Genomic DNA, 23981 nt, shown 5'->3' on the forward strand with positions numbered 1-23981 from the left:
ATTGGTCGGGCTGTGGTGATCATAGATATAACTAGAGGGTGCCAGGCGGAGTCTCCAGCGTAGTTCACACAGCCACACCAACATAGCTCTTTGGTGGAACCGGAGAAGTTGATTGATTGATTGATTGATTGATTGATTGATTGATTGATTGATTGATTGAAAACTTTATTAACAGATTGAAGAATGGGTACAATACAGTATGGCTTAATACACACAACTGCTAAGAGGATGCAGGCCAGAACAATTATTTCATCTTGTTTACATCTTGTTTACACTGGATCTCCTCTCTGGTAAACAAGAATACCCTGAAGACTAACAGGAGCACTCATTCAAGGGTACTACGACTATGCTTGCACCTCATGGTACCAAAGCACCTCAAAGGCACTAAAAAAAAGATTACAAACATCACAAAACAAACTGGTCAGACTACTGCTTGACCTTACTCCTAGAACCCACCTCACCCCTGCCCACTTTGACAACCTAGGATGGCTTAGAGTAGACGACAGAGTACAGCAACTTGCAATGGGCCTGGTCTACAAGATACACTACACCAGGCCCATTGCAAGTTGCTGTACTCTGTCATCTACTCTAAGCCATCCTAGGTTGTCAAAATGGGCAGGGGTAAGTATACAGTCAAATGTACAGTAATAAGTGTAAACATGTTAAGTGTAAAGTGTCCAGGATGATTTCGCCAGGCTGTACTGTCACCCTGTGCTCAGTGATGCAGTGAGGCACAGTGATGCATTATAGAGTCTAATGGCTGTCGGAATGAAGGACTTCCTGTGCCATTCAGTGTTACATCTCGGGAGTCTAACACTGAACGTGCTCCTTCTTTCAGCCAAGTCTGTGTGTAGTGGGTGGGAGGGATTGTCCATGATGGCGTGGAGCTTAGCAAGGCTTCTCCTCTCCGCCACCACCGCTAGAGTCCAGCTCCACCCCTACCACGTTACTGGCCTTCCTAACCAGCTTATCCAGCCTGTTTGCGTCCCCCGCTCTCAGTCCACTGCCCCAGCAGTTCACAGTGTACAAGAAGGTGCCCGCAGACTCATAGAACATCCTCAACAACCTTTGTACAGACATTGAAGGATCTCAGCCTTCTGAGGAAGTAGAGTCGGCTCTGGCCCTTCTTGTAGAGTGCCTCTGCATGTTTTGACCCGTTCAGTTTGTTGTTGATGTGGACTCCGAGGTATTTGTACTCCTCAACCATGTCCACATCGACCCCCCTGATGGAGACGGGGATCAGAGGTGTACTCCTCCTCCTCCCCAGATCCACAACCAGTTCCCTGGTCTTCGTCACGTTTAGCTGGAGGTGGTTCTTTTCGCACCATGTGACGAAGTCCGCTACCGGTGCCCGGTATTCCTCCTCATCACCGTCCTTTATACATCCCACTATCGCAGAGTTATTAGAAAACTTCTGAAGGTGGCAGGACTCTGACCGATAGTGGAAGTCATTGGTGTAGACGGTGAAGAGGAAGGGAGAGAGGACTGTCCCCTGCGGGGCCCCGGTGTTGCTGACCAATCTGTCTGACACACAGCCTTGTAGGCACACATACTCTGGTCCGCCCGTCAGATAGTCAACAACCCAGGATCCCCGGACCCCAGGTGGTGTGTGTGCGGCTGGTTTAAGCAGCCACACCTGCCGTGGGTCAAGCTGGTTTAAGTGGCTGCACACCTGTTGCACATGGAGGTAATCAATGTTAAATCAATGTTAAATCAGCCACCCTCGCACACACACTGAGAAGAGCCTTTGTCATGACAACGTCATATCTGCTCCTGGCTTGTTACATCTTGCCACTCTCTCGAATAAACTGGTTTGTATTCACCTTCGTCTCCGTCTGTGTCTCTGTGTCGGAGAGCCCTGTAAAAAGGTGACATATGGCAGGGTCGACTGCTACAAGCCTATACAAGGGTGCAGCCAAATCACTTACACTGATGTTACAGTATGACTCGTGAACTGGAAATAATAACAATTCATGAAAGAATTGCCATAAAATGAATGGGACTTAACGTTTTTGAGTGAGAACAACGTCTGCATTGGAAACCAAGTCCTCCAAGTACGTTTTGATGATAATATGGTCATGCGTGTACTTTTGTTTGTTTCTTGACCTGATCCCGCAAGTTTGTTTATTAATTATTGCAATAAAATACACATACTTTACGGTGAAATGCTTGGTTCTGTATAAGCCCCTGAGAGTGTGCTTCATACAGTAAGTAAAAAAGTAAGTTTAAAAAAAAAAAAGTAAGTAAAGAGGAGTTTGTTATACAACAAACTAGTGCTGTCAATAGATAAAAAAAAATTAACTAATTAATCTCACAATTTTCTGTAATTAACCCATCGTTCGCCAATGATGGATTCAGACGTCATTCCTCGCCATGCTTAATCTGCCAATGACGGATTACGCCGTCATCGAGATCAATATTTCAAATTTCTGTCATGGTATTCATATTTCACCCACGGAGCCATGACTGGTGCTGTAGGACTCCGCTCAACTCTCCAGCGCTTCAATACCGCCACCTGGTGGCCGATCGGCGAGGTGCCAAACCGGAAGTGGGGGCCGGAAGTGCTTGGTGTCCCCCCTATTCCGTCCGCCACTCGCGATCGCTCCCGGGACTCCATCTCGACACACTGGATAATCGATCCGTTGCCATAACTCAATAAACAACGTTATTTGGACGTATATAGTATTATACAAACCGGAAATGGTTCATAGATCAACATCCCATAATAGCGATCTTTTTGCTCCACGCTGATCACCCAACGGTAAGAGGAAGCTGCGGTGAGTTTCAGCGTTTTTGATTATTATTAACCATACAAACTGCTCTAATCTATATATCACCCATACAACATGAATCATTTAACGTCGGTCATTGCATTATAAACGCCCCCCCCCCCCCCCCCCCCCCCCCCCCCCCCCCCCCCCCTCCGGTCAACATCAGATGATAAGTCATAATGTCTAGGATCATGTACAGTTGAAATTTTTTATCTGGCGTCAATCGCTATCAAACTGCATTTGATGATCTAATATATGCATAAATGGCTATATCTCACGTTCTATGAAATACAGCAGAAAACGATAAAAACATATTTATACTCTAGACAGTATTTTAGTATGAATGTGTGAATGAAAAAGTAAAACATTCCTACATCCTGAACGATAGATAATTGATGTTGAATGGGCCATAGTAATGTCAATTTAGCAATACAATTTAAAAAGTTATAGCCCTGCAAAGAAGGTGAACATCTCCATAGACAAATAGAGCTGGCAGAGGACGGTTTAGGACGAATCAAAGTGGTGGCGGAGAATGGGTTAATCTAGATTAAAAATAGCATTTTTCTACTTAAGACCGAAGCTTGTAACAGATATTTACTTGAGTAAAATCATGGAATTAATGTAAAATCAACACAAATAAAGTATATTTAGATTCAAAGACTATTTTAATAGCTTTCTTTGAATACAGTTTCTCTCCTGTGAAATACAGATGTTCAACAAAACCATCAACATTGACTCAGCTAGACCTCTTTCTTATATCCGCGGTGCTAAGATTGAAGATGTTTCACTCCATAGATTAATCTAGATACATTTATTTTAATGCTTTAAATAATTTGTATTAATCTCCAAAGTTAAACCATTCATTTTGACACCCCTACAACAAACGCATTAGTATGTCCCCTAAAAGTTTGGTTCAAATCTGTGCTGAAATGAAAAAGCCTTGAGGGGGATAAACAGTTTCGGACGACAACAAAAAGAAAAAGCATAACAATGTTCCCTAAATCCAATATGGCGGACTGTATGTGTCCTTGAGGCTAACTCGTTCATGAGGAAATAAGTGTAGCAGGTTTCACATCTCTACTGTATATGGTTCATGAGATACGTCTATTTGAATTTGCACTTTTTAACGCTTGTTATAGTGCCACCGTGAGGTTTGTTCGTTCCACTTTTGTGTGTCATCACGTGACGTTCGCTGGTCTATCAGCATATTGCATAAAAACTATAAATAATAATAATAATAATAATAATAATAATAATAATAATAATAATAATAATAATAATAATAATAATTATTATTATTATTATTATTATTATTATTATTATTATTATTATTATTATTATTATTATTATTATTATTATGCGTTGAATAAGAATAAAACCACCCATTACAACAGCTTTACCTTAGTGGCGTGCATCCTAATTATAACATTTGGAGTCAAACAATTCTAGACAGAACAACCTTCATTTATTCAATGGAATAGACTAGAATTGGACTGCTGTATTTAATTATATCTATCTAGGTCGTCCTCGGACGGGCCCTCCATCGGTGCTTCCAGTCATCCCGATCCTCCATGCATCTGGCTAGCTCGCCGGTGCTTTCTGTTCCCGCATCTCTCCTGAGTACGTCCACGTAGGTTAATGTGGGACATCCTCGTGATCGATGCCCGTGTGTTGGTTCCCACAGCACAAGTTTGCTGATTGGCATCTCATGGTGTCTCTGGCAGTGACCTGCCAGCCTCATTCTCCTGACTGCCACTTTATCGCTCACCTTTAGCACCCCCCCATACAAGTTTGCATTAGTGACATGCTCATCCCTGTTGATGTTGAGCACCACACGCATCATTCTGGTGTAGCACCCATCCAAGGACTTCTGCAGGGTGGGCTTCAAGGTCCAGCATTCACTGCCATACAAAAGGACAGACTCAACTGTTGCATGAAAGAAGTTGAGCTTGATTTGACGGGGGAGGTTGGATTTCCACACACTGGTCATGCCGTTCAGAGCCCTCCACGCAAGCGCCTTCCTCACTTTAAGGTCTTGCTCGGACGAGTTGACCCACGAGCCCAGGTACTTGAAATCACTGACTTCCTTTAGAGCAGAGCCTCCTGTTGTCCTTAGAGGTGGATGATCCGGGAGGATGTTATACATTATGACCTCGGTTTTCTTGGCATTTAGCCCAAGGCCAACCTTGGCGCACTCCGTCTCCACTCTGCACAGGAGTTCCTGTGCCTGCTCCACCTGGTCAGAGAGCAGGCTGATGTCGTCCGCGTAGTCAAGGTCTGTTAGGACTATGGCGGGGTGTCGTCTCGATCTCCTTGGGGTTATTGTGAGACCAAGTTCCTGCTCCCGTCCATTGATGGCCTTCCTGAGCGCATAGTCGAGGACTATGACTAAAAGGAAGGGGGCAAGGGTGTCCCCTTCCATCACTCCAGCCAGGATGTCAAATTCTTCACTGTTGCCGTCTGGGGTTACCACCTTGGCCCTTGTACCCGTGTGCATGGTCCCTATGGCCCGGAGTAGATTGGGAGGGATTCCATAGGCCTTGAGTATCCTCATCATCACGGCTCTGTGTATCGAGTCAAAAGCCTTTTTGAAGTCGATAAAGCACAGTACCGCTGTCAGGTTGTTCTTCTTCACCTCCTCATTGATTCTTCTCAAGGCCAAGATCTGGGCCACAGTGGTCCTCTTCTCTCGGAAACCATTTTGGTTCTCCCTGAGGTGGGGGTCGATGGCATTCCTTATCCGGTTTAGTATCATGCGATTGTACATTTTTGCAATGACACATGTCAGACTTATGCCACGGTAGTTGTCTGGCTTCGAGAGATCTCCGGACTTAGGCACTGGGATGATGTTAGAGAGAGACCACATATCAGGTTGGTTGTTTTTCATCAGGGCATGGTTGCAGAACTCCAGGATGATGTTGTCAAGGTCACAGTTCTTATAGACAAGTCAAGTCAAGTCAAGAGTTTTAATTGTCACGGCATACAAGTATACAATGAAATGCGGGTGGTCTTGCCCGCAACGATGTGCAATACAGTGGTACAACATATGATAGAATCCAATAAAAAAAACAGTGGTACAACATATAATAGAATCCAATAAAAAAACAACATTGTGCAATAAACAGGTAACAGGTAACATGGTGTGACATCTCGGTATCTGTACATAGTATTTACAGAGCATATAGGACATGCTAGGTAGATTTAGTAGTGCAATACACTGTTCCTGTTGTTATACTAATTTAAAGTGGCCTTTCCTCTTGGCCATAAGTGTGCGTGTGTGTGGCGTGAGTGTGTGCCCGCTCGTGTTAAAGTGGCTGCTAGTGTGTGAGCGTGCGTGTCGTGTGTGTGCTCGTGTGTGCTTGTGTGTGGATAGTTCAGTGTTCTGTGGCACTCAATGTTCATTGTTCAAGGCTCTGATGGCCTGGGGGAAGAAGCTGAGCCTAAGCCTCTCTGTCCTAGTAGCTGGGGTTCGCAGGCGTCTGCCTGACCTCAGCAGCTGGAACAGGCTGTTATTGGGGTGGTGGGGGTCTTTCATTATTCTGCAGGCTCTGGATTTGCACCTCTTGTTGTATAGAACCTGCAGGGGAGGTAGCGCAATACCCGTGGTACGCTCGGCTGAGCGCACCACTCTCTGTAGGGCCTTCTTGTCCTGTGCCGTGCTGTTTCCATACCAGGCAGTGATGTTTCCGGTCAAGATGCTCTCTACAGCTCCTGAGTAGAAGGACTGGAGTATCTTCCCCGATACTCTGAACTTCCTTAACTGTCTCAGGTGGTAGAGGCGCTGCTTCGCTTTCTTTACTACTGTGTCTATGTGTGTTGACCATGTCAGATCCTCTGAGATGTGGACCCCCAGGTACTTAAAGCTGCTCACCCTGTCCACGGTAGCCCCGTTAATCATCAGTGGTGTGTGTGTCTCCTGCTGTCCTCTCCTATAATCCACGATCAGCTCCTTGGTTTTACCAATGTTCAGGAGCAGGCTGTTGTCCTGGCACCAGCGTTCCAGTACCTCAACCTCCTCCCGGTAGGCCTTCTCGTCGTTGTCCGAGATCAGCCCCACCACCACCGTGTCGTCTGCGAACTTCACTATGGAGTTGGAGCTGAACTTGGCCACACAGTCGTGTGTGTAGAGTGAGTACAGCAGGGGGCTTAGAACACAGCCCTGGGGGGACCCGATGCTCAGGGTGATGGTGTTGGAGGTCTGACCCCCCACCCTGACCGCCTGGGGTCTTTCACTCAGAAAGTCCAGTACCCAGGCGCTCAGGGCGGAGCTCAGACCCAGCTCGATCAGCTTGTCCACCAGTCTGGTGGGGACTATGGTGTTGAACGCTGAGCTGTAGTCAATGAACAACAGTCTCACATAGCCCCCCTTCTGACCTCTGGGGGAATGCCGTCCGGCCCAGAACTTTTCCCTTGCTTCAGTGTGGATTTCACTTTGGTAAACTCCCTGGCTGTGAAGGGACCATCGTCAATAGTGAGATTCGTGAGGACGGCAGGTATCGTCTCCTCATCTTCATCCACTGTCAAGTGTGTTCCCAGTAGATTTCGGAAGTGAGTGAACCAGGAGGTCACCCTCTCCTCTGGGCTGTTGCCTTCTACCTGTCCCTGCTTCGACCTTTTCCTCCCACTCATCTCATTGATGACCCTCCATGCCTCCCCATACTGCTGTTCACCATGCGCTGCCTCCACTCTCTGCACCTTCTCCATCAACTCCTCCCCCCTTATCTTGTCGTAGGTATCGAACAAAAGCTGTTTGGCCTTTTTCAGTACCTTGCGATTCTCTGCAGTCTGCTCATGCCCGTAGCCTCGTCGTGCCTCCTCCACGCCCTCACGTGCCACCATGACTTCTGGGTGTTTGGACCTCCGGGAGACCCCATTCCTCTCCACCACTGGAACACACATCCTGGCCGCCTCTTCATTCGCAGCAACGAACCGCCTGTATTTGGTATTAGGCTCCTCCTCCTCACCTAGCAGCTGAAAGCGATTCCTCACTTCCACTGCGTACCTAGTTTAATTATGCTTGACAGATTTAGAACTGACGGCTGTCGATTCATGGTCCCTTTATGCCTCTCCCTCTATCCCTCTATGGGGCGACAGTGGGTCAGGAGGTAGAGCAGTCGTCTGGTAATCGGAAGGTTCCCGGTTCGATTCCCGGGCAGCGTGTCGGAAGTGTCCTTGAGCAAGACACTTTTTTTTGTATCCACTTTTTCTCCCATTTTCTATATTTTCTCCCATCCCAATTTCGTATCATCCAATTCAACCCTCCCCTGTCACGAACGCTGTTTCTTGCCTCCCACAAGCCGGCTGCAATGTGGACTAAGTCATACATAGCACAAGCCCCCTCCGGTACTTGAGGTAACAGCAGTCGCATCTTTTCACCTGCGCAGCTCGATCTCTCAGTGGCGAGGAGTAACGCGTGGGAGGCTCACGCTGCCCCCGACACTTCCTGATTCTACTGCGCAGGCGCACCAACCGACCTGTAGGAGTCGCTGTCCACAACGCCCGATCCCCACCCATCAGTTTCCCACCCCCTAATACGGCCAATGTGTATTAGTACGGACGGCCAGCTAAACTGAAAGCAATGTGGAGCGCTGGGCTCGAACAGGCGAGCCCAGCGTCTCCGTCATTCGTGGCGAGCGCCTTGCCCACTACGCCACGTAGCCGCCCTCCTTGAGCAAGACACTTAAACCCCTAACTGCTCCCGATGAGCAGGGTGGCCACTTGCATGGTTGCCTCTGACGTCGGTGTGTGAATGAATGGGTGAATGTGAGGAACAAAATTGTAAAGCGCTTTGGATAAAAGCGCTGTATATAAAAGTCTAAAACCCATTTGCCAATAGCTCAACTTTTCTAGATGGTGTATCAACAAACACATTATCTGACTAAGTCAGGGCTGTGAGGCTGAAATCATTATGGTCAAGGGATTCCCCAAAAAGGAGAATACAAGTGTCAAGAAATATTATTAGGAAATAAAACCTTTGTTCATCTCTGTATCAACATAAGCGCTAAACAACTGTAACAACGGGTGCAGGGAAGATAGACCGTTATCATAGAGCAGACTGAAGTCCTCTGTTGTGATTTTAACAGTGATTTTCATGTACATTGTGTTCATATTAATATAACATTTAACATTAATGAAATAATATACATTTTGTCTAAACCCAAGTTGGCATTTTCTTGCAGTGATCCGCTGTTATACAGAATCTGTGATACTAATATGACCTAGCAGCACCCATTTCAATGTGAATGGGCTGAATGTACCCAATAGGGAGGTGTCGTCTGACATCACTTTGGACCGCCCGCGAGGTCCACCCGTATAGGGATTTATCATTGGGAAAATGGATTATCGGCTATTGTAACAATTCTGCCTTGTGAACATCGGAAAGCTTTCCATTTTTGCACAAAATAAGTTCCCTTCTAGCACTAACATTATTGTTTTAGCATTTTTGTTTGAAATCAAATTCGGCGATTTTTCTTTACGATTAATTGAATATTAAAGTGAATATTATAGATTGTGGATGAATACCCACAGAAAGGTACACCATGCAAATGTTCATGCTTTATTTGTTTTAAACGAGACGATTTAGAAATGGGCAATGGGGGATTTAAATACGTTGCAATTTTGTGAGGTGGACCGGCCGGAAACAGGAATGACGTGACCACTACACCTCCCTATAGAGCTGGGCATTCAGGTCCACGCCACATCCTCAACGGTCCTCCAAGACCCCTTTTCATTGTGGGATCAGTAGTTTCCTATGCTAATCTCTCTTTAACAGCTCCAGGAACATAAATTGTTAAGACCACAAGAGGCCCCTCTGATAACCTTTAGAGGTTAATGCTGCTAAGCAATGACATTTATTTTGAATGCAGGCCCTTTAGGAGCTGTGTCCATCTGGCACATTATTGTTTAGGGGCGGGGGGGGGGGGCTGTACATTGGAGGGGGTTGGGTTTGGACATTTACAGGGGCCAGTTTCGAATTGCAATCTCCCGTAGGTGCTCTTTGAGTGGTTTTGAAGGTGGGTAGTGATTCCCATATTGATGGGAATCACTGTGGGAACCACAGTGACTCATCATTGATGACTTGGACTTGGACTCGGACTAGGGTAATTCAGACTAGGGACTCGACTCGGACTCGACTTGGGCTAGTCTTTGGTGACTCGGACTCGGACTTGAATACTGGGGACTCGAGACTCGACTCTGACTCGATATTTAGTGACTCGACTACAACACTGTTGCTTACAGTAGCTGAGCTACATCTACTGAGGTGAAACATGTGTTTACTCCTTTCACCGCTGTCAATGGGACTAATCATCTGTCTTGTCTAGTGTTGTCACGATACTGGAACTTCAAACTTCGATACGATACCTTGAAAAGTATTGATATTCTATACCATTGTCGATACCACAGGGAAAAAGGTTCAATCTTAAAATAAAAAAAAAAGATAAATATATATATATATATTTTTTATAAATGTTGCTTTTGTTGCTGGTTGATTCTCCTCAGCTTCTCTCTGGTACTATAAGTGAAGATAAATATAACACTTTTAAAACCCTTTGTTTATCTTTAGATCACACATATACAAATAACTAACTGATATAATCTTAGAAATTAAGTAAAGTTAATAGTACTGCATGTTAAGCATAACAGATTGATTGATTGATTGCAAATTGTATAACAGATTGCAGAATGGGTACAATACAGTACAGCTCAATACACACAATTGTTAAGGGGATGCAGACCAGAGAAAGACTTTTGTCTTGTTTACATCAGGGTCCCCCATTTTCAATTCATCATAACATATATGACATTTAAAACATTTATTTATTACCTTTTTTCAACTGCAAAGTAAAACTTTGTCAACATGTTTTATCTAATAAAATAAAGTTCAGTCTGTTCATCTCACTTCAATACTTTTTATTGCAGAACATGGTATTTTCTCAAGCAGACAGATGTACATGTCTGTGTTGCATGTACCTGCCTGACAAACTGAACTGTTTATATTACAGTCATGTGTGTGAGTGTGTGTGTGTCTGTCTGTCTGTCTGTCTGTCTGTCTCTGTCTGTCTGTCTGTCTGTCTGTCTGTCTGTCTGTCTGTCTGTCTGCCTGCCTGCCTGCCTGCCTGCCTGCCTGCCTGTCTGTCTGTCTGTCTGTGTGTGTGTGTGTGTGTGTGTGTGTGTGTGTGTGTGTGTGTGGACTACTGTACTATTACAGGAAATGAACAATGCAACTTCCTTTTTTTTATGAATAATTAAATATCGATATTGCGGGAAATGAGTATTGAAACCGTTTTAAATATTCAGAATCGATATGTATCGAAAAATCTATATTTTTTACAACACTAGTCTTGTCCTGTATGTTTTCCAGGTGCAACACCTCCAGAAAGTCCTTACCAAGAAAAGAGACCCCGTCACTCATGTCTGCTTCATCGATGAGATCATCAAGGTGAGACACATGTGTTGCCGCTCGTTATCGTTACAGACCTTTCAAAACACTCCCCCCTCAACCACAGTGGCAAGTGGATGCCGGTTTCCATCATCAAATTGTACATTTCTTACCAGTTTTCTCTTTAGAATGGAAAAAGATTGACTGAAAAGAGCAAGTAGTAGAAGCCAGTCGGAGTTAGGTTACTATGGAAACACTGCTCTTACCAATTACCCAGAGATGTACGTGTGAGTTAGGGACCAAATGACGTTGTCCAAATGCACTGCTACTCTGTGTTGTAGCTCCACACGCATACGTGCTCTTCACCACATAAGCATCGGGCAAAAATGGGGCTCGTTTTGCATAACACGGCTGACTATTGCATGCCCAAAGTCATTTGCGATTTATTATACTTTATACTTATAGCACATGCATGAGTCTGGTCTCTTTTGAAAGGAAACATTCTGAACTTTCTTCCACAACAAAGTAGAATCAAAACCTTGAAATAGAGTTAAAGGTTTTGTGTACTCACATTTCTGTTTACTTGTTGCCAGATGCCTGTTTTTAAGTTCCAGCTGAGAGGTAGGAGCTAGAAAAAGAAAACATAACGGACGGTTCCATAGCCTGAAGTCTTATCTACAGTACAGGTCCAACGTTGATAGCAATCCCATGGAAAATTAGTGTTTTACAAAGGTTTTTGTAATGTGTGTACCGGCGTTAATTCGGCATGATTATCCAAAATGGCCGTCCACTTCCATTCAGACGCTCCTTGGCTACAACGGTTGTAAATAATTTTCGCCATCAACGGTGACTGGTCAGTTCAGGACCGTTTACAAGCGGATGTGGTCACTCATCGGAACGGCTTGTCAAATGACGCTCGCCGGATATTCCATCTGGTAACTCGAGACCTGAAGCACGCAATAGGTTGACTGAGGTGACGATCGAACGGCGGCAAATTCAACTTTCAAACAATGTATTGGTTGATCGGCGAAAAATGCAGCCCGGAGCCGACAGACGAGCGCAAAGTGCCACGATGTGCGCGCGAGTGCCTGACGGCCCGCCGTTGCTTAAGTGGGGTCAAGGCCACGGATTGATTCTTGTCTCCTAGCCCCACATGGACAGTGGCAAAGATCCTGATGGAAGGTGGAAATTCCATTGTCCCCCGACAGGTCACTCGCCACCTTGAATATTTGTTCATAATATGCTGCATTTTTTGTATGATTTTGATATAGTCTTTTTAGTTGCCTTTGAGCACACACACACACACACACACACACATGCACATACCCACACACTTACAGCCTTCTCACGCACACACACTCCCAAGACACTCGCACACGTACATAAATATTGTATCTTTTTACTTTTGAGACCGTGTCGTCACTCCTTTGTTGTTGTTGTTCTGGTTTGTTTGTGACCTCGTGCTAACCAAAGGCGCTATATAAATAACAGTGCCTTGACTTTTACAAATGTGTATACACGAACAAACACAACAAACGCGATGCTGTAGCTAATCCTCCAGACGCTAATTGCTCCAGACAAGAAGATAGGAAGAGGTTCCTTAAGAGCGGAGGTCAGCGCTACGTTTCTAGGCAACTAGGACACTGTCGTCTCGTTGCCTTTGTGTCTGCACTACCGTTGAACACGCGACTGTCGAGAAACGGGTCGTATGAACCTTTAAGTTCAATCGATTTAGAAAATAAATTAACACCTGAGCCCGTTCATTTGGCACAAAAAAAATATTAAATGTTTTGCACTTTGTTAGAGAGTAAACAGCGGTAGTCTATAATGTGAAAGTCTAATGAATTTTTCACATGATTTTAAATGTCAGGGTCAGAAGAACCTTTCCATCCCACTACGGGGTTCACCTGTGGGGTTGGGAGCCTCTGCATGTGAGAGAGGAAATGGTTTGATGAGGAGAGACAGGGTAAGTGAGGGAGGAGGAGCGAGGAGGAGCATGTGACTCCTGAGACTGTGGGTAGAGTGTTATAATGGGAGGGTAGAGGAGAAACACATCACTAAAGCACCTCTGTTTGTTTGTGGGTGCCTGTGGACAAGTATGTTTCTCTGTGTGTGGGTGCATGTGGACATGTATGTTTCTCTGTGTGTGGGTGCGTGTGGACATGTATGTTTCTCTGTGTGTGTGTGTGTGTGTGTGTGTGTGTGTGTGTGTGTGTGTGTGTGTGTGTGTGTGTGTGTGTGTGTGTGTGTGTGTGTGTGTGTGTGTGTGTGTGTGTGTGTGTGTGTGTGTGTGTGTGTGTGTGTGTGTGTGTGTAGACATGTATGTTTCTCTGTGTGGGTGCCTGTGGACATGTATGTTTCTCTGTGTGTGTGTGGGTGCGTGTGTGTGGGTGCATGACATGTGGACATGCATGTTTCTCTGTGTGTGTGGGTGCGTGTAGACATGTATGTTTCTCTGTGTGTGTGTGTGTGTGGGTGCATGTGGACATGCATGTTTCTCTGTACCTATGGCGCAGTGTGTCTCGTCAGAATCACAAATTTGACTTTTGGAAAACTCTGTCGATTTTTCCGACTTCTTAAGGCGCTCCCATAGTCCAGCAGACTGTACACAGAGCAGACTCCGCGGACGTCCGCGCGGACTCTTGAGCTTTGATCTCAGCGGACAGCAGACCCACAGGTGGGAAGCTCCTATTTTCTGACGCGTACCACCCAAGTTTCTCTCCATCCTTCAGCAGCTGCATGACGGGATGCAAGCCAGAGTCCAGACGGGTGAACTCCAGTCAGAATCCTTTAAGGTTAATGTTGGGGTGAAGCAGGGCTGTGTCTTGGCTCCGGTGCTCTTTAATCTCCTCCTCTCTGCCGTCACCTGCCTCTTCCGCCGAGCCATGGGACATGAAGACGGTGTCCATGTGGAATACCGCCTTGATGGTAGCCTCTTTAACATCCGCCGGCTCCAGGCACACACAAAGACAAAATCCTGCCAAGTATGTGAGCTACAGTACGCTGATGACTGTGCCATCTTAGCTCACAGTCCAGAGTCTATGCAGCATGCTCTCGACACCATATCCAGCCTGTACCAATCCTTCGGTCTCCAGGTCAACATACAAAAAACCGAAGTCATGTCCCAACTCACTTCCCGAACCTCTACACCTCCCAGTTTTCACATAAACGGTGTTCCACTCAAAACAGTGGATCATTTCACCTACCTCGGCTCCACTCTGTCCTCATGCTGCTCCCTTGACGCGGAGATACACACACGTATCAATAAAGCGGCATCATCCTTTGGACGCCTACGCAGCAGGGTTTTTGAAAACCGAAACCTGAAGATCAGCACCAAGGTTGCCGTTTACAACGCAGTATGTCTCTCCACTCTGCTCTATGGAGCAGAATCCTGGACCCCATACCGCCGGCACATCACCAACTTGGACGCTTTCCACATCCGTTGCCTCCAAAGGATCCTCGGCCTGACCTGGGAAGATCGAGTCCCCCACACAGACATCCTCAACAACACCAACTCAATCTGTATGGCCGCAGCTGTGGCCAAAAAACATCTTCGTTGGATAGGGCACACCATACGTATGCCTGACCACCGCCTGCCCCGCCAAGTCCTCTATGGCCAACTGAGAGGAGCAAAGCGGGCTGCTGGAGGCCAAAAGAGACGCTTTAAGGACTACACCAGGGACCTCCTAAAGTGTGCAAACATCACGCAGCTTGAAACTCTGGCACTCGACAGATCAGCCTGGCAAGTCACTTGTGCCACTGCAGTTTCCCAAATACACCAAACGAACCAAGACCGAAGATCTGAGAGGCGCACGCAACGACACCAGCGGGCGGCTGGCATCCCCCAGGTATCTGGCTTCCCTTGCGCCATCTGTGGACGGGTGTGCGGCTCAAGGATCGGACTCAACGCCCACGAGAAGTGGCACCAGCGGCAGTGTCGCTAACTCCCCTCCCCACCCCCCCCTCTCCCCATCCCTGGAGCAAGCGTCATCATCGAACACGATGGACAGCTAAGACCGTGTGTGTGTGTGTGTGTGTGTGTGTGTGTGTGTGTGTGTGTGTGTGTGTGTGTGTGTGTGTGTGTGTGTGTGTGTGTGTGTGTGTGTAGACATGTATGTTTCTCTGTGTGGGTGCCTGTGGACATGTATGTTTCTCTGTGTGTGTGTGGGTGCGTGTGTGTAGGTGCATGACATGTGGACATGCATGTTTCTCTGTGTGTGTGGGTGCGTGTAGACATGTATGTTTCTCTGTGTGTGTGTGTGTGTGGGTGCATGTGGACATGCATGTTTCTCTGTACCTATGGCGCAGTGTGTCTCGTCAGAATCACAAATTTGACTTTTGGAAAACTCTGTCGATTTTTCCGACTTCTTAAGGCGCTCCCATAGTCCAGCAGACTGTACACAGAGCAGACTCCGCGGACGTCCGCGCGGACTCTTGAGCTTTGATCTCAGCGGACAGCAGACCCACAGGTGGGAAGCTCCTATTTTCTGACGCGCGGACATCCGCGCCGCTGACTTGGTGTCACACAAAACGCTGCTCTGCGTTTTGGTTGACATCGAACTGCATTTAATGTGACGCCGATCTGCATTTTACTCTGAACACTCGCTCTGTGCCAAGAGAGATGTTTGAATGGCTTTTCTAAATGAAGTGTGTAAAATTGCCAGTTTTATTTCGAAATATTGGAAACGGAGATAACATAGAATGTTTCCAATATTTTGAAATAAAACTGGTGCTTTTATTTCATGCAATGCGTGTCTTTTCAGCACCACGCGCTGTCCACCTCAAGCCTATACGGTACATTGCATCTCGCTGCCTATAATATACCTGTTATTCAAGTGCGTAAAACTGCCCGTTTTATTATCGAAATATTGGAAACGGAGATAACATACTCTTTATTTTGACATCGGATGACGACGACATGACAGAAGTTGAACAGCGTGGGGACAATTGTGTAAACTGCCGCGTGACATGTAGGAAATTGGTCCGCGGAGGTCCGCTCGACTATGAAGGCTCAAAGAGTCCGCGCGGACCTCCGCGGGGTCTGCTCTGTGTACAGTCTGCTGGACTATGGGAGCGCCTTTACAATGTCGTGTTGGTCCAAGGTGTCGTGAAATATTTTCCTTTCGTGATACAAGTTGTTATCAGAGATAAGACATTAAAAGGTTCCTACCGCTAACGTCACAGAGGTTGCCCGATTTAGTTACCCATCTGCGGAAAGGAAACGGCCCCATGGCGCAAGTGTTCTGCAGGACTAGCGTAAACCACTTGGTTCTGACGTTTTTAAAATAGAATTCTGGTCCTGGTGAGTGCCGGTCCCCTGGATGCATAACTTCCAACCTTGTTGTCAAGGCAACGTGATCGCTTCCCCATTGTGTCTAGAGATGATTTCATAGAGAACAGACCTCATGTGTTTATGTACACATGTTCCCATATGTACCGGCCCTGCGCATTCATTCACGTCACGCAGATCTGACCCGCCGACCTTTGCCCTCAATTTAAAGGGTCAGCTCCATCGTACTGACCTTCAGAATGTCAATCAATTTTGTAATGCCTCGCCCATGTTCTCCTAAGTATGACTCCTGGGTTGCATGCGTCAGGGTAGAGAACGCTCATTAGAACACTAGCTAACCCCAGAGGCCCTCTGAGACACAGAGTCATTGAAGTATATATTCCCAGTGCATGCCTAAGAGTAGTGAGCACTCATTAGTGCAGTAGCTGACCTCACAACCCCCCCCCCCCCCCCCCCTTCCTGAAACACCCTGTCGCCGTGACAGATCAGGAAGCTCAAGGAAGTCATTGCCCCTGGCCGTGGATAATAAACAAGACTGGAGATCCTCAGTGTTTGTGTGTACGTGTGTGCATACAGTATGTGTGTGTATTAATATTAGTGTCTGGTTTAGGGCTGGCGAATATACACATGTATCTTTTATTTATTGTGTGTGTGTGTGTGTGTGTGTGTGTGTGTGTGTGTGTGTGTGTGTGTGTGTGTGTGTGTGTGTGTGTGTGTGTGTGTGTGTGTGTGTGTGTGTGTGTGTGTGTGTGTGTGTGTGTGTGTGTGTGTGTGTGCGCGCGTGTGTGCATACAGTATGTGTTACAAAGGATCAGATTAAACCGAATATATATATTTATTTATTGATATATATTGCATAGTATTTGTATATTGTTTGATATCCCCTGTATATTCCTTGTACATATACACGGAATATCCCTTTAGCCCAGACCATAATAGTTCATTCTCCTATTGGACAGCGGTCCACCGGCGCCAGGGACCGGCCTCCGGAGCCAGGTTCAAAGTCACCGTCAAGATGTGTCTGGACATGGCCCGGCCTTGCTCAGGGATACGCGACAGAAATGAGAGTGGAACTAGTTTGTTCACCGTGCGTATAAATACGGCGCAGGTGAATGTAGAAGCCCCTTACCCCCTTACCTCCGTACCCTTCGTCCATTTAGTATGTTACCGATAAGTTGAAGCCTCACCCACGATACAACGTGCGGTGAAGTATGGCCTGTTTGGCCTCAGAATAGAGCATCGAGACCGCGTGCGAATTAATAACTGAATTGTCAGAGTTTGGCGCTATACCGTCGAGTGCGACATATTTCTATTAAGTCTTTAATAGTCTATTTGTGTATAGTGTATCGTGCGGTTAGAATCCTACAGTGGCCAGTATCTCCAACGCTTTCTCGTATTAGCTAGAGTTCTTATCCAGGCTGGGCCGACCGCATGGCGCTTTCACCCGAGGAGACCTAGACGAGAGCCGTATGGACATGTACACTGGATTAATCTACCCGACGACTACATAGCCCTTTGCGGCTGGAATATATTTGCTTTGGTCCTGTGATTTATGGAGCGGAGAACCAGCCAACGCTGCACGTGTTGGATTTACCCCGAGAGGAGTCAAGTCGAGTCGGCGCCCAGAGAGCCTGAGGCCGACTAGCTTTCTTCCCTGTGGAGCTACAGTCTACAAGAGAACCAAGCTGTATTCGTCTGTGGATCAAGAGGCTACTGCACCGGCTTCTGTACCTGAAGTCTCCCTAGTCATCGTTGACCAGACGTCCTACTACCGACAGATCTTCTACCCCCCCTGCTGGCTTACAACCAGTGGGAACCCCTTCCAGTACCTCCCGCTATATTACCAGTGTACCATAGATATAATTCCCTAAGATTCAGGTTGTATAATTACCTCCTGCGTAACCAGAGAATGGACATTCATTATTGATTTGCCTACGCATATTCCTTTGCCTTACAAGTGCATTCAAAGAATAATGTAAAGTATCCTATGTACCTTTTGCTCCATTAAATACTTGATTAATACCTTTGACTGGAACCGATTTCATTGTGGGAAGTGTTCATCATATTCATATATCGTAGGGATGCCCCGATCACGTTTTTTGCCACCGATACCTATCACCGATCGTCGTGAGCCATATCGGCCGATACCGATCCGATACCGATCGTTTTTGATTAAAAATAAATTAAAACTTATTTTATATAAAAAGTTTTTTTTTTTTTTTTTTTTATAAAATATATATATTATATAATTAGACTTGTACTTGTATTATCTGCGAGACATCGCCACCACGCAACAAGTCAAAATGCTCGCTATCTCCACTGTCTGTGTGTACATACTCTGCTTTGATCAAATCACATTCGGCTCTGCAGATTTACCCTAGGCTCTGCAGATATACCCTACTCCCTCAGCTATCCCCGTTAATGACTGCGACGCAAGCCGGGCTTCGAATATGCATCGAATGAGTGTTATAAGACATTGATATCAGGAGCTGTCTGTAGCTACTGCTAGCCGGAAATATAACGTTAAGACAACGCCTCAGTGAACTATTTAGTTGAATGGGACATTTCGTTTTGAACAGTGAGCTAAGCTAACGTGAGCTAACAGAGGTAACATACACTAGTACTAGATAACTAGACTATTGCTGGAGCATTTGTTGATATCAGGAGCTATCAGTAGCTAGCCGGCTAGATACCGTTCAGTTAGACAATGCCTCATCATGTATTAAACTAAAAGTGAATAGTTGACTGGGTCATTTTGTAGCGGTAGCTAACGTTAGCTCATGGAGGTCCCGTCCCACTAGACTAGACTAGACCCGTGTTTACATGCGTGCGGGAGGAGCTGGAGGAGGAGCAGAAGACGCGCAGCACTGTGTGCAGCTCCCGGTGTCTGAGACAGAACTCAGCGAGTGAGATCTGTTTTGACGATCGGCGAAAATAAAACGGTAACGATAGCTAGGTAGCTAACGTTAGCTCAGGTCGAATGCACTATCTAGACTCAGCAGAGGAGCCGCCTCCTCTGTGTTTACAAACTCTACACGGGTACGGGCGGGGCTAGGGAGGAGGAGCAGTTTGCAGGTCCTGTGCGTCTGAGACAAGCGAGTGAGATATCCACTTGATCAGTTTCCGCGATCGGCGAATATGACTCATTATCGGAATTCCCCGATCGCATATTTATACTGAATATAGGCCGATAACGATCGGTGGCCGATCGATCGGGGCATCCCTAATATATCGTGTACTGTATGGCCAGTAATTAAAGTACATAAAGCGGTAGTGGTTTAATGATACCATACTTATCAATACAGTCAGGGAATTGTACCCCTCAGTTACAATTGGTCCTTCGAGCCGGATGGTAACTAGTGTAATATTAATATAGTGGTATTAATATTGACATGGCCTATGATGAACACTCCACAAAACGGTTCTCCTAAAGTAGATCGCCCGCAGCGTAGACGGCAGACACCTCAGTACTTAGAGGATTACGTTGCCAGTATACTACCTAGCCTTCTACAGACGGTAAACGCGGAAAAAGTAGATCGTAAAATTATGTCCGACCCTATCGCCCAGGTTACCCCGCCAATAGAGGCCCTAGTGGGTTCTAATGTAACTGACCAAGCTCAAGGTAGGGACCAGGAGGGACCTGACACGACTTTACCCCCCGCCAAGACCGAAGAAGTAGTCCCCGGAGAGCTCCAGGATAAAGACGGCTCTCCAGGGATGGAACTCTACCCGCTACAAGAAGAAGAGACCCCGGAGATGGATCTCCAGGACTCGCCACAGGAGAGCAGATCTCCAACGAGTACTGCCAGGAGCGGATCACCTCAACCAGCGTCTTCCCCCAGCGGGGCGGACAAGATGCTGGCACAGGCATTCCTCGCCAGCCTAGCAGCCTCTACAGAACGCGATCGACTCCAAGCAGAGCGCGATCGACTCCAAGCACAGATGCTTAGCGAGCGCGAACATTCTTCCATGGAAAGAGAACGCATTCAAGCGCAGCAACGGAGCGACGAAGATCGTATACGTCTAGAGATTAGACGCCTTCAGACGGAAGAGAATATGGTAAGAGACCGGGCCGAAGCAGAGCGCGCCGCCACCGAAGCAGAGCGCGCCGCTGCCGGTGCCCAAAGAGAAGCAGAGCGCGACATCGCTCTCACCAAGCGCGAAGCCGAGCGCGACCGATTACAAGCGCAGATAATGGAGCAGCTGATCGCCAGGGCGACACCCCCTCCCTCCGCACGGGGTTCCAGGGCCTCGTCAAGACACGGGTCAAGGGCACCCTCCCCTACCCGATCAAGCGACCCTGAGCCCGACCACCAGAGAGAGCCTATACCCCCCTCCGAACTCCTTCCCCGACCGGTCCACGCGAGGACCAGCTACAAGGAAGAAACGGTCTACACCGCGGAGAGGCTAAATAGACGACTACAGGATCTAGAGGACCTGCCAGAACAAGAAGAAGAGGGAGAGGAGGAGAGTCAAGCCCGACAGCAGCACAGAACTCCACAGGACCAGGAGGTCCAGTACAGCCCAGGCTCTACCCCCGCGGCTCTGCGCTACAGACCCCCGACTCAATTCACGGGTGAGCTTGACGCACGACCAGCCCCGAGGAATAGCACCTGGATACGCGGGCCATGGTACCCAGCAGGTACCAGCCCACCAAGAGGCGTAAGAGGAGACTCGCCTAGGAGGCCTCTCTTCCAACGCTCACCGATGTGCCAGCCATCCATGGCATCATACATTGGCACACCGACGTTTCCGGACTTCACCCACGAGAACAGAGCACAGTACACGGAGCTACGAATGTGCTTAGAGACAATGATGTCCGATGTAACTGACGAACCGTACAAGTATGCTATCCTACTGAAGCACCTCAAGGTGCCCCGAGCGCACAATATAGCGCTGGCCTATGCCACCTCTACTACCCCATACACAGCGGCTCTAGCAGCACTCGACCAAAGATATGGACGTATATGGGATTACGTAATACAAGAGATAAGGCATATTGACCGCCTACCCCCAGCCACAGACAATCGCTCACTAGATGACCTGTCTATCAAGGTACAATCCCTGGTAGGGATGCTGGGGGCGCAAAGAGAAAAGGGTATGCACGAACTGTACGCAAACTCTAATGTCGAGAGGATTTTAGAGAAGCTTCCGCCCGCCCGACAAGAGCGCTTCAGGCGGCAAAGAGACCACCGTGATCCTAACGGTCCCGAGCCATCCCTCCTAGACCTAGCCGACTTCCTAGCGAGAGAAGTCAACAGCCTACGGTTGGATACGTTCATGCGGAGCACCCCAAGCTCCAGAGAGGGACCTAGGAGAGCAAACGATGGCCGAAGATTGGTGACCGTCATGCACCAATCAGAACCAGTACCGAGCAGCAAGAACCACAGTACCCCCTCGATGAAAGAGAAGTGGAAGATGGTGTGCCCGTACTGCGAGAAAGAACACTGGTTGTCACAATGTGACACATTCAAGAAGATGACCGCCGACGAGGTGGGTCAATGGATAAAGTCCAACCGACGCTGTTACCGATGTGCGCGCAGTCACATGGCAGCCGAGTGCCGCTTAAAGAAGAGGTGTAGTCGGTGTGACGGAGCCCACCTAGATGTCCTACACGACAGTAACAGAAGAAAGCCCACACCCTCAAGCAGCACAAAGGCAAGTGTTATGTACATTGACCCCGCCAGCAGCGGGGGCGCCCGAGTGCTCTTAAAGGTGGTCCGCGTAACACTGAGTTACCAAGACAAGGTCATGGACAGTTACGCCGTCCTTGACGACGGCTCGGAGAAGACCCTTCTCCTCGCGTCCGCTGCGGCCCAGCTGGGGCTGCGGGGGATGCGAAAACCAGATGACGATTCGGACAATAAGAAGAGATCTAAAGACGATAAAGGGCGAGAATGTCTCCTTCACTATCGCAGCAAGCGGGCAGCCAGAGAGACGGTATAGGATTACTAACGCTTTCACCAGCCAAGAAATAGGCCTGTCGCAGTACACCTACCCCATCGCCAAGCTGATGGATAAATATGTGCACCTGCGTCAACTACCTATCCCGCTCATAGACGGTGCCACCCCGACCCTGCTGATAGGCTCCGACCATGCAGACCTCATAGTCCCGATAGACCGGGTCCACACAGGGCCCAGAGGCTGTCCTGCAGCAGTCGAGACCCGCCTAGGATGGACATTACAAGGCCCCCTCGCTAAGTCTCTTAACCGAACAGCAGCCACTAGCTGCCTCCACTCCAGAGTGACAGAAGAAGACACCACCCTCCTACAGCATGAATGAATGAATGAATGAAAACTTTATTTAACAGATTGCAGAATGGGTACAATACAGTACGGCTCAATACATACAATTGTTAAGGGGATGCAGACCTGAGAAAGACGTTTGTCTTGTTTCCATCAGGGTCCCCCATTTTCAATTCATATAGATATATATGACATACATGACATACAGATAGTCAGTACTGCTACATCTATACATTTATGACATACCAGATTTGCAAATACAGTACTGTTTGTGATACAGAAGGAGTCAAGAAAAGGGAGTATATACATTTGACGTAGAAACTGTACATTGCATGTCGAGAGGCTATGGACACTAGAGACAATGCCCTTTAAGAACGAAAAGAAAGACATTCGTTCCAAGGAAGACATTTACGCCATAGCACTCCTCGAGCAAGGGACAAAGAGAGTCAAAGTCAACGGAGTGATGAGATACGCAACTCCACTCCTGAGGCGAGAGGGTATGCCCACCTTCCACGCCCCAAAAGAAGCGACGGAGCGGTATCTATTGAACACAGAGCGGCGCCTAGCCAGAGACCCCGCTCAAGAGACTGTGTACCGCGCTGAGATTAACAAGCTAATCACAGCGGGACACATAAAGAAAATTGACATTAAAGAGGCCGATCAGACGACCGAATCATGGTACGTGCCGCACCACAAAGTCCACCACAACGGCAAGGATCGTATTGTGTTCAACTGCAGCTACCAGATCGGATCACAAAATCTGAATAAAGAGCTCTTGCCCGGCCCAACACTCGGCCCCTCCCTACTAGGCGTGTTACTACGCTTCCGCCAGGACAAGGTGGCCATCAGCGGCGACATCAAAGGGATGTTCCTGCAGGTGAGACTAGTGGAGGAGGACAAGCCCCTGCTGCGGTTCCTATGGAGAGAGAGGATCGGGGATGAGCAACCAGCCATCTATCAATGGGAAGTCCTCCCTTTCGGAACCACATGCAGCCCATGCTGTGCTACGTTTGCACTGCAAAAACACGTCGCAGAGGACCCAGCAGCTGATGAAGAGGTCCGAAAAAGTGTAGAAAATAGTTTCTACGTGGACAACTGTCTGCAAAGCGTCTCGACGCCAGAAGAAGCCGAGGCCCTTCTACTCAAGCTCCGCGCCTCCCTGATCAAAGGCGGCTTTGATCTCAGGCAGTGGGCCAGCAGCGACCCGCAAGTATTGCGCAGCCTCTCCCCCGAGGACAAGGCAGCAAGCAGCGAGACCTGGATGGCGACCATCCCAGGAGAAGCCCAAGAAATG

At 47.5% G+C, this 23981-nt stretch overlaps 1 protein-coding gene across 1 annotated transcript in view; it reads left to right on the top strand.

Annotated features, from left to right (window-relative positions):
* Positions 1-23981, top strand: part of cog5 (component of oligomeric golgi complex 5) — a 320599-nt gene that overhangs the window by 222154 nt on the left and 74464 nt on the right. The window contains 1 exon segment of the mRNA XM_084330304.1: positions 11134-11211. Within this exon segment, the coding sequence (XP_084186430.1) occupies positions 11134-11211 (78 nt within the window).

This window comes from Notolepis coatsorum, assembly GCF_963971535.1.
Source record: "Notolepis coatsorum genome assembly, chromosome: 15".
In the NCBI taxonomy this organism is placed as follows: domain Eukaryota; kingdom Metazoa; phylum Chordata; class Actinopteri; order Aulopiformes; family Paralepididae; genus Notolepis; species Notolepis coatsorum.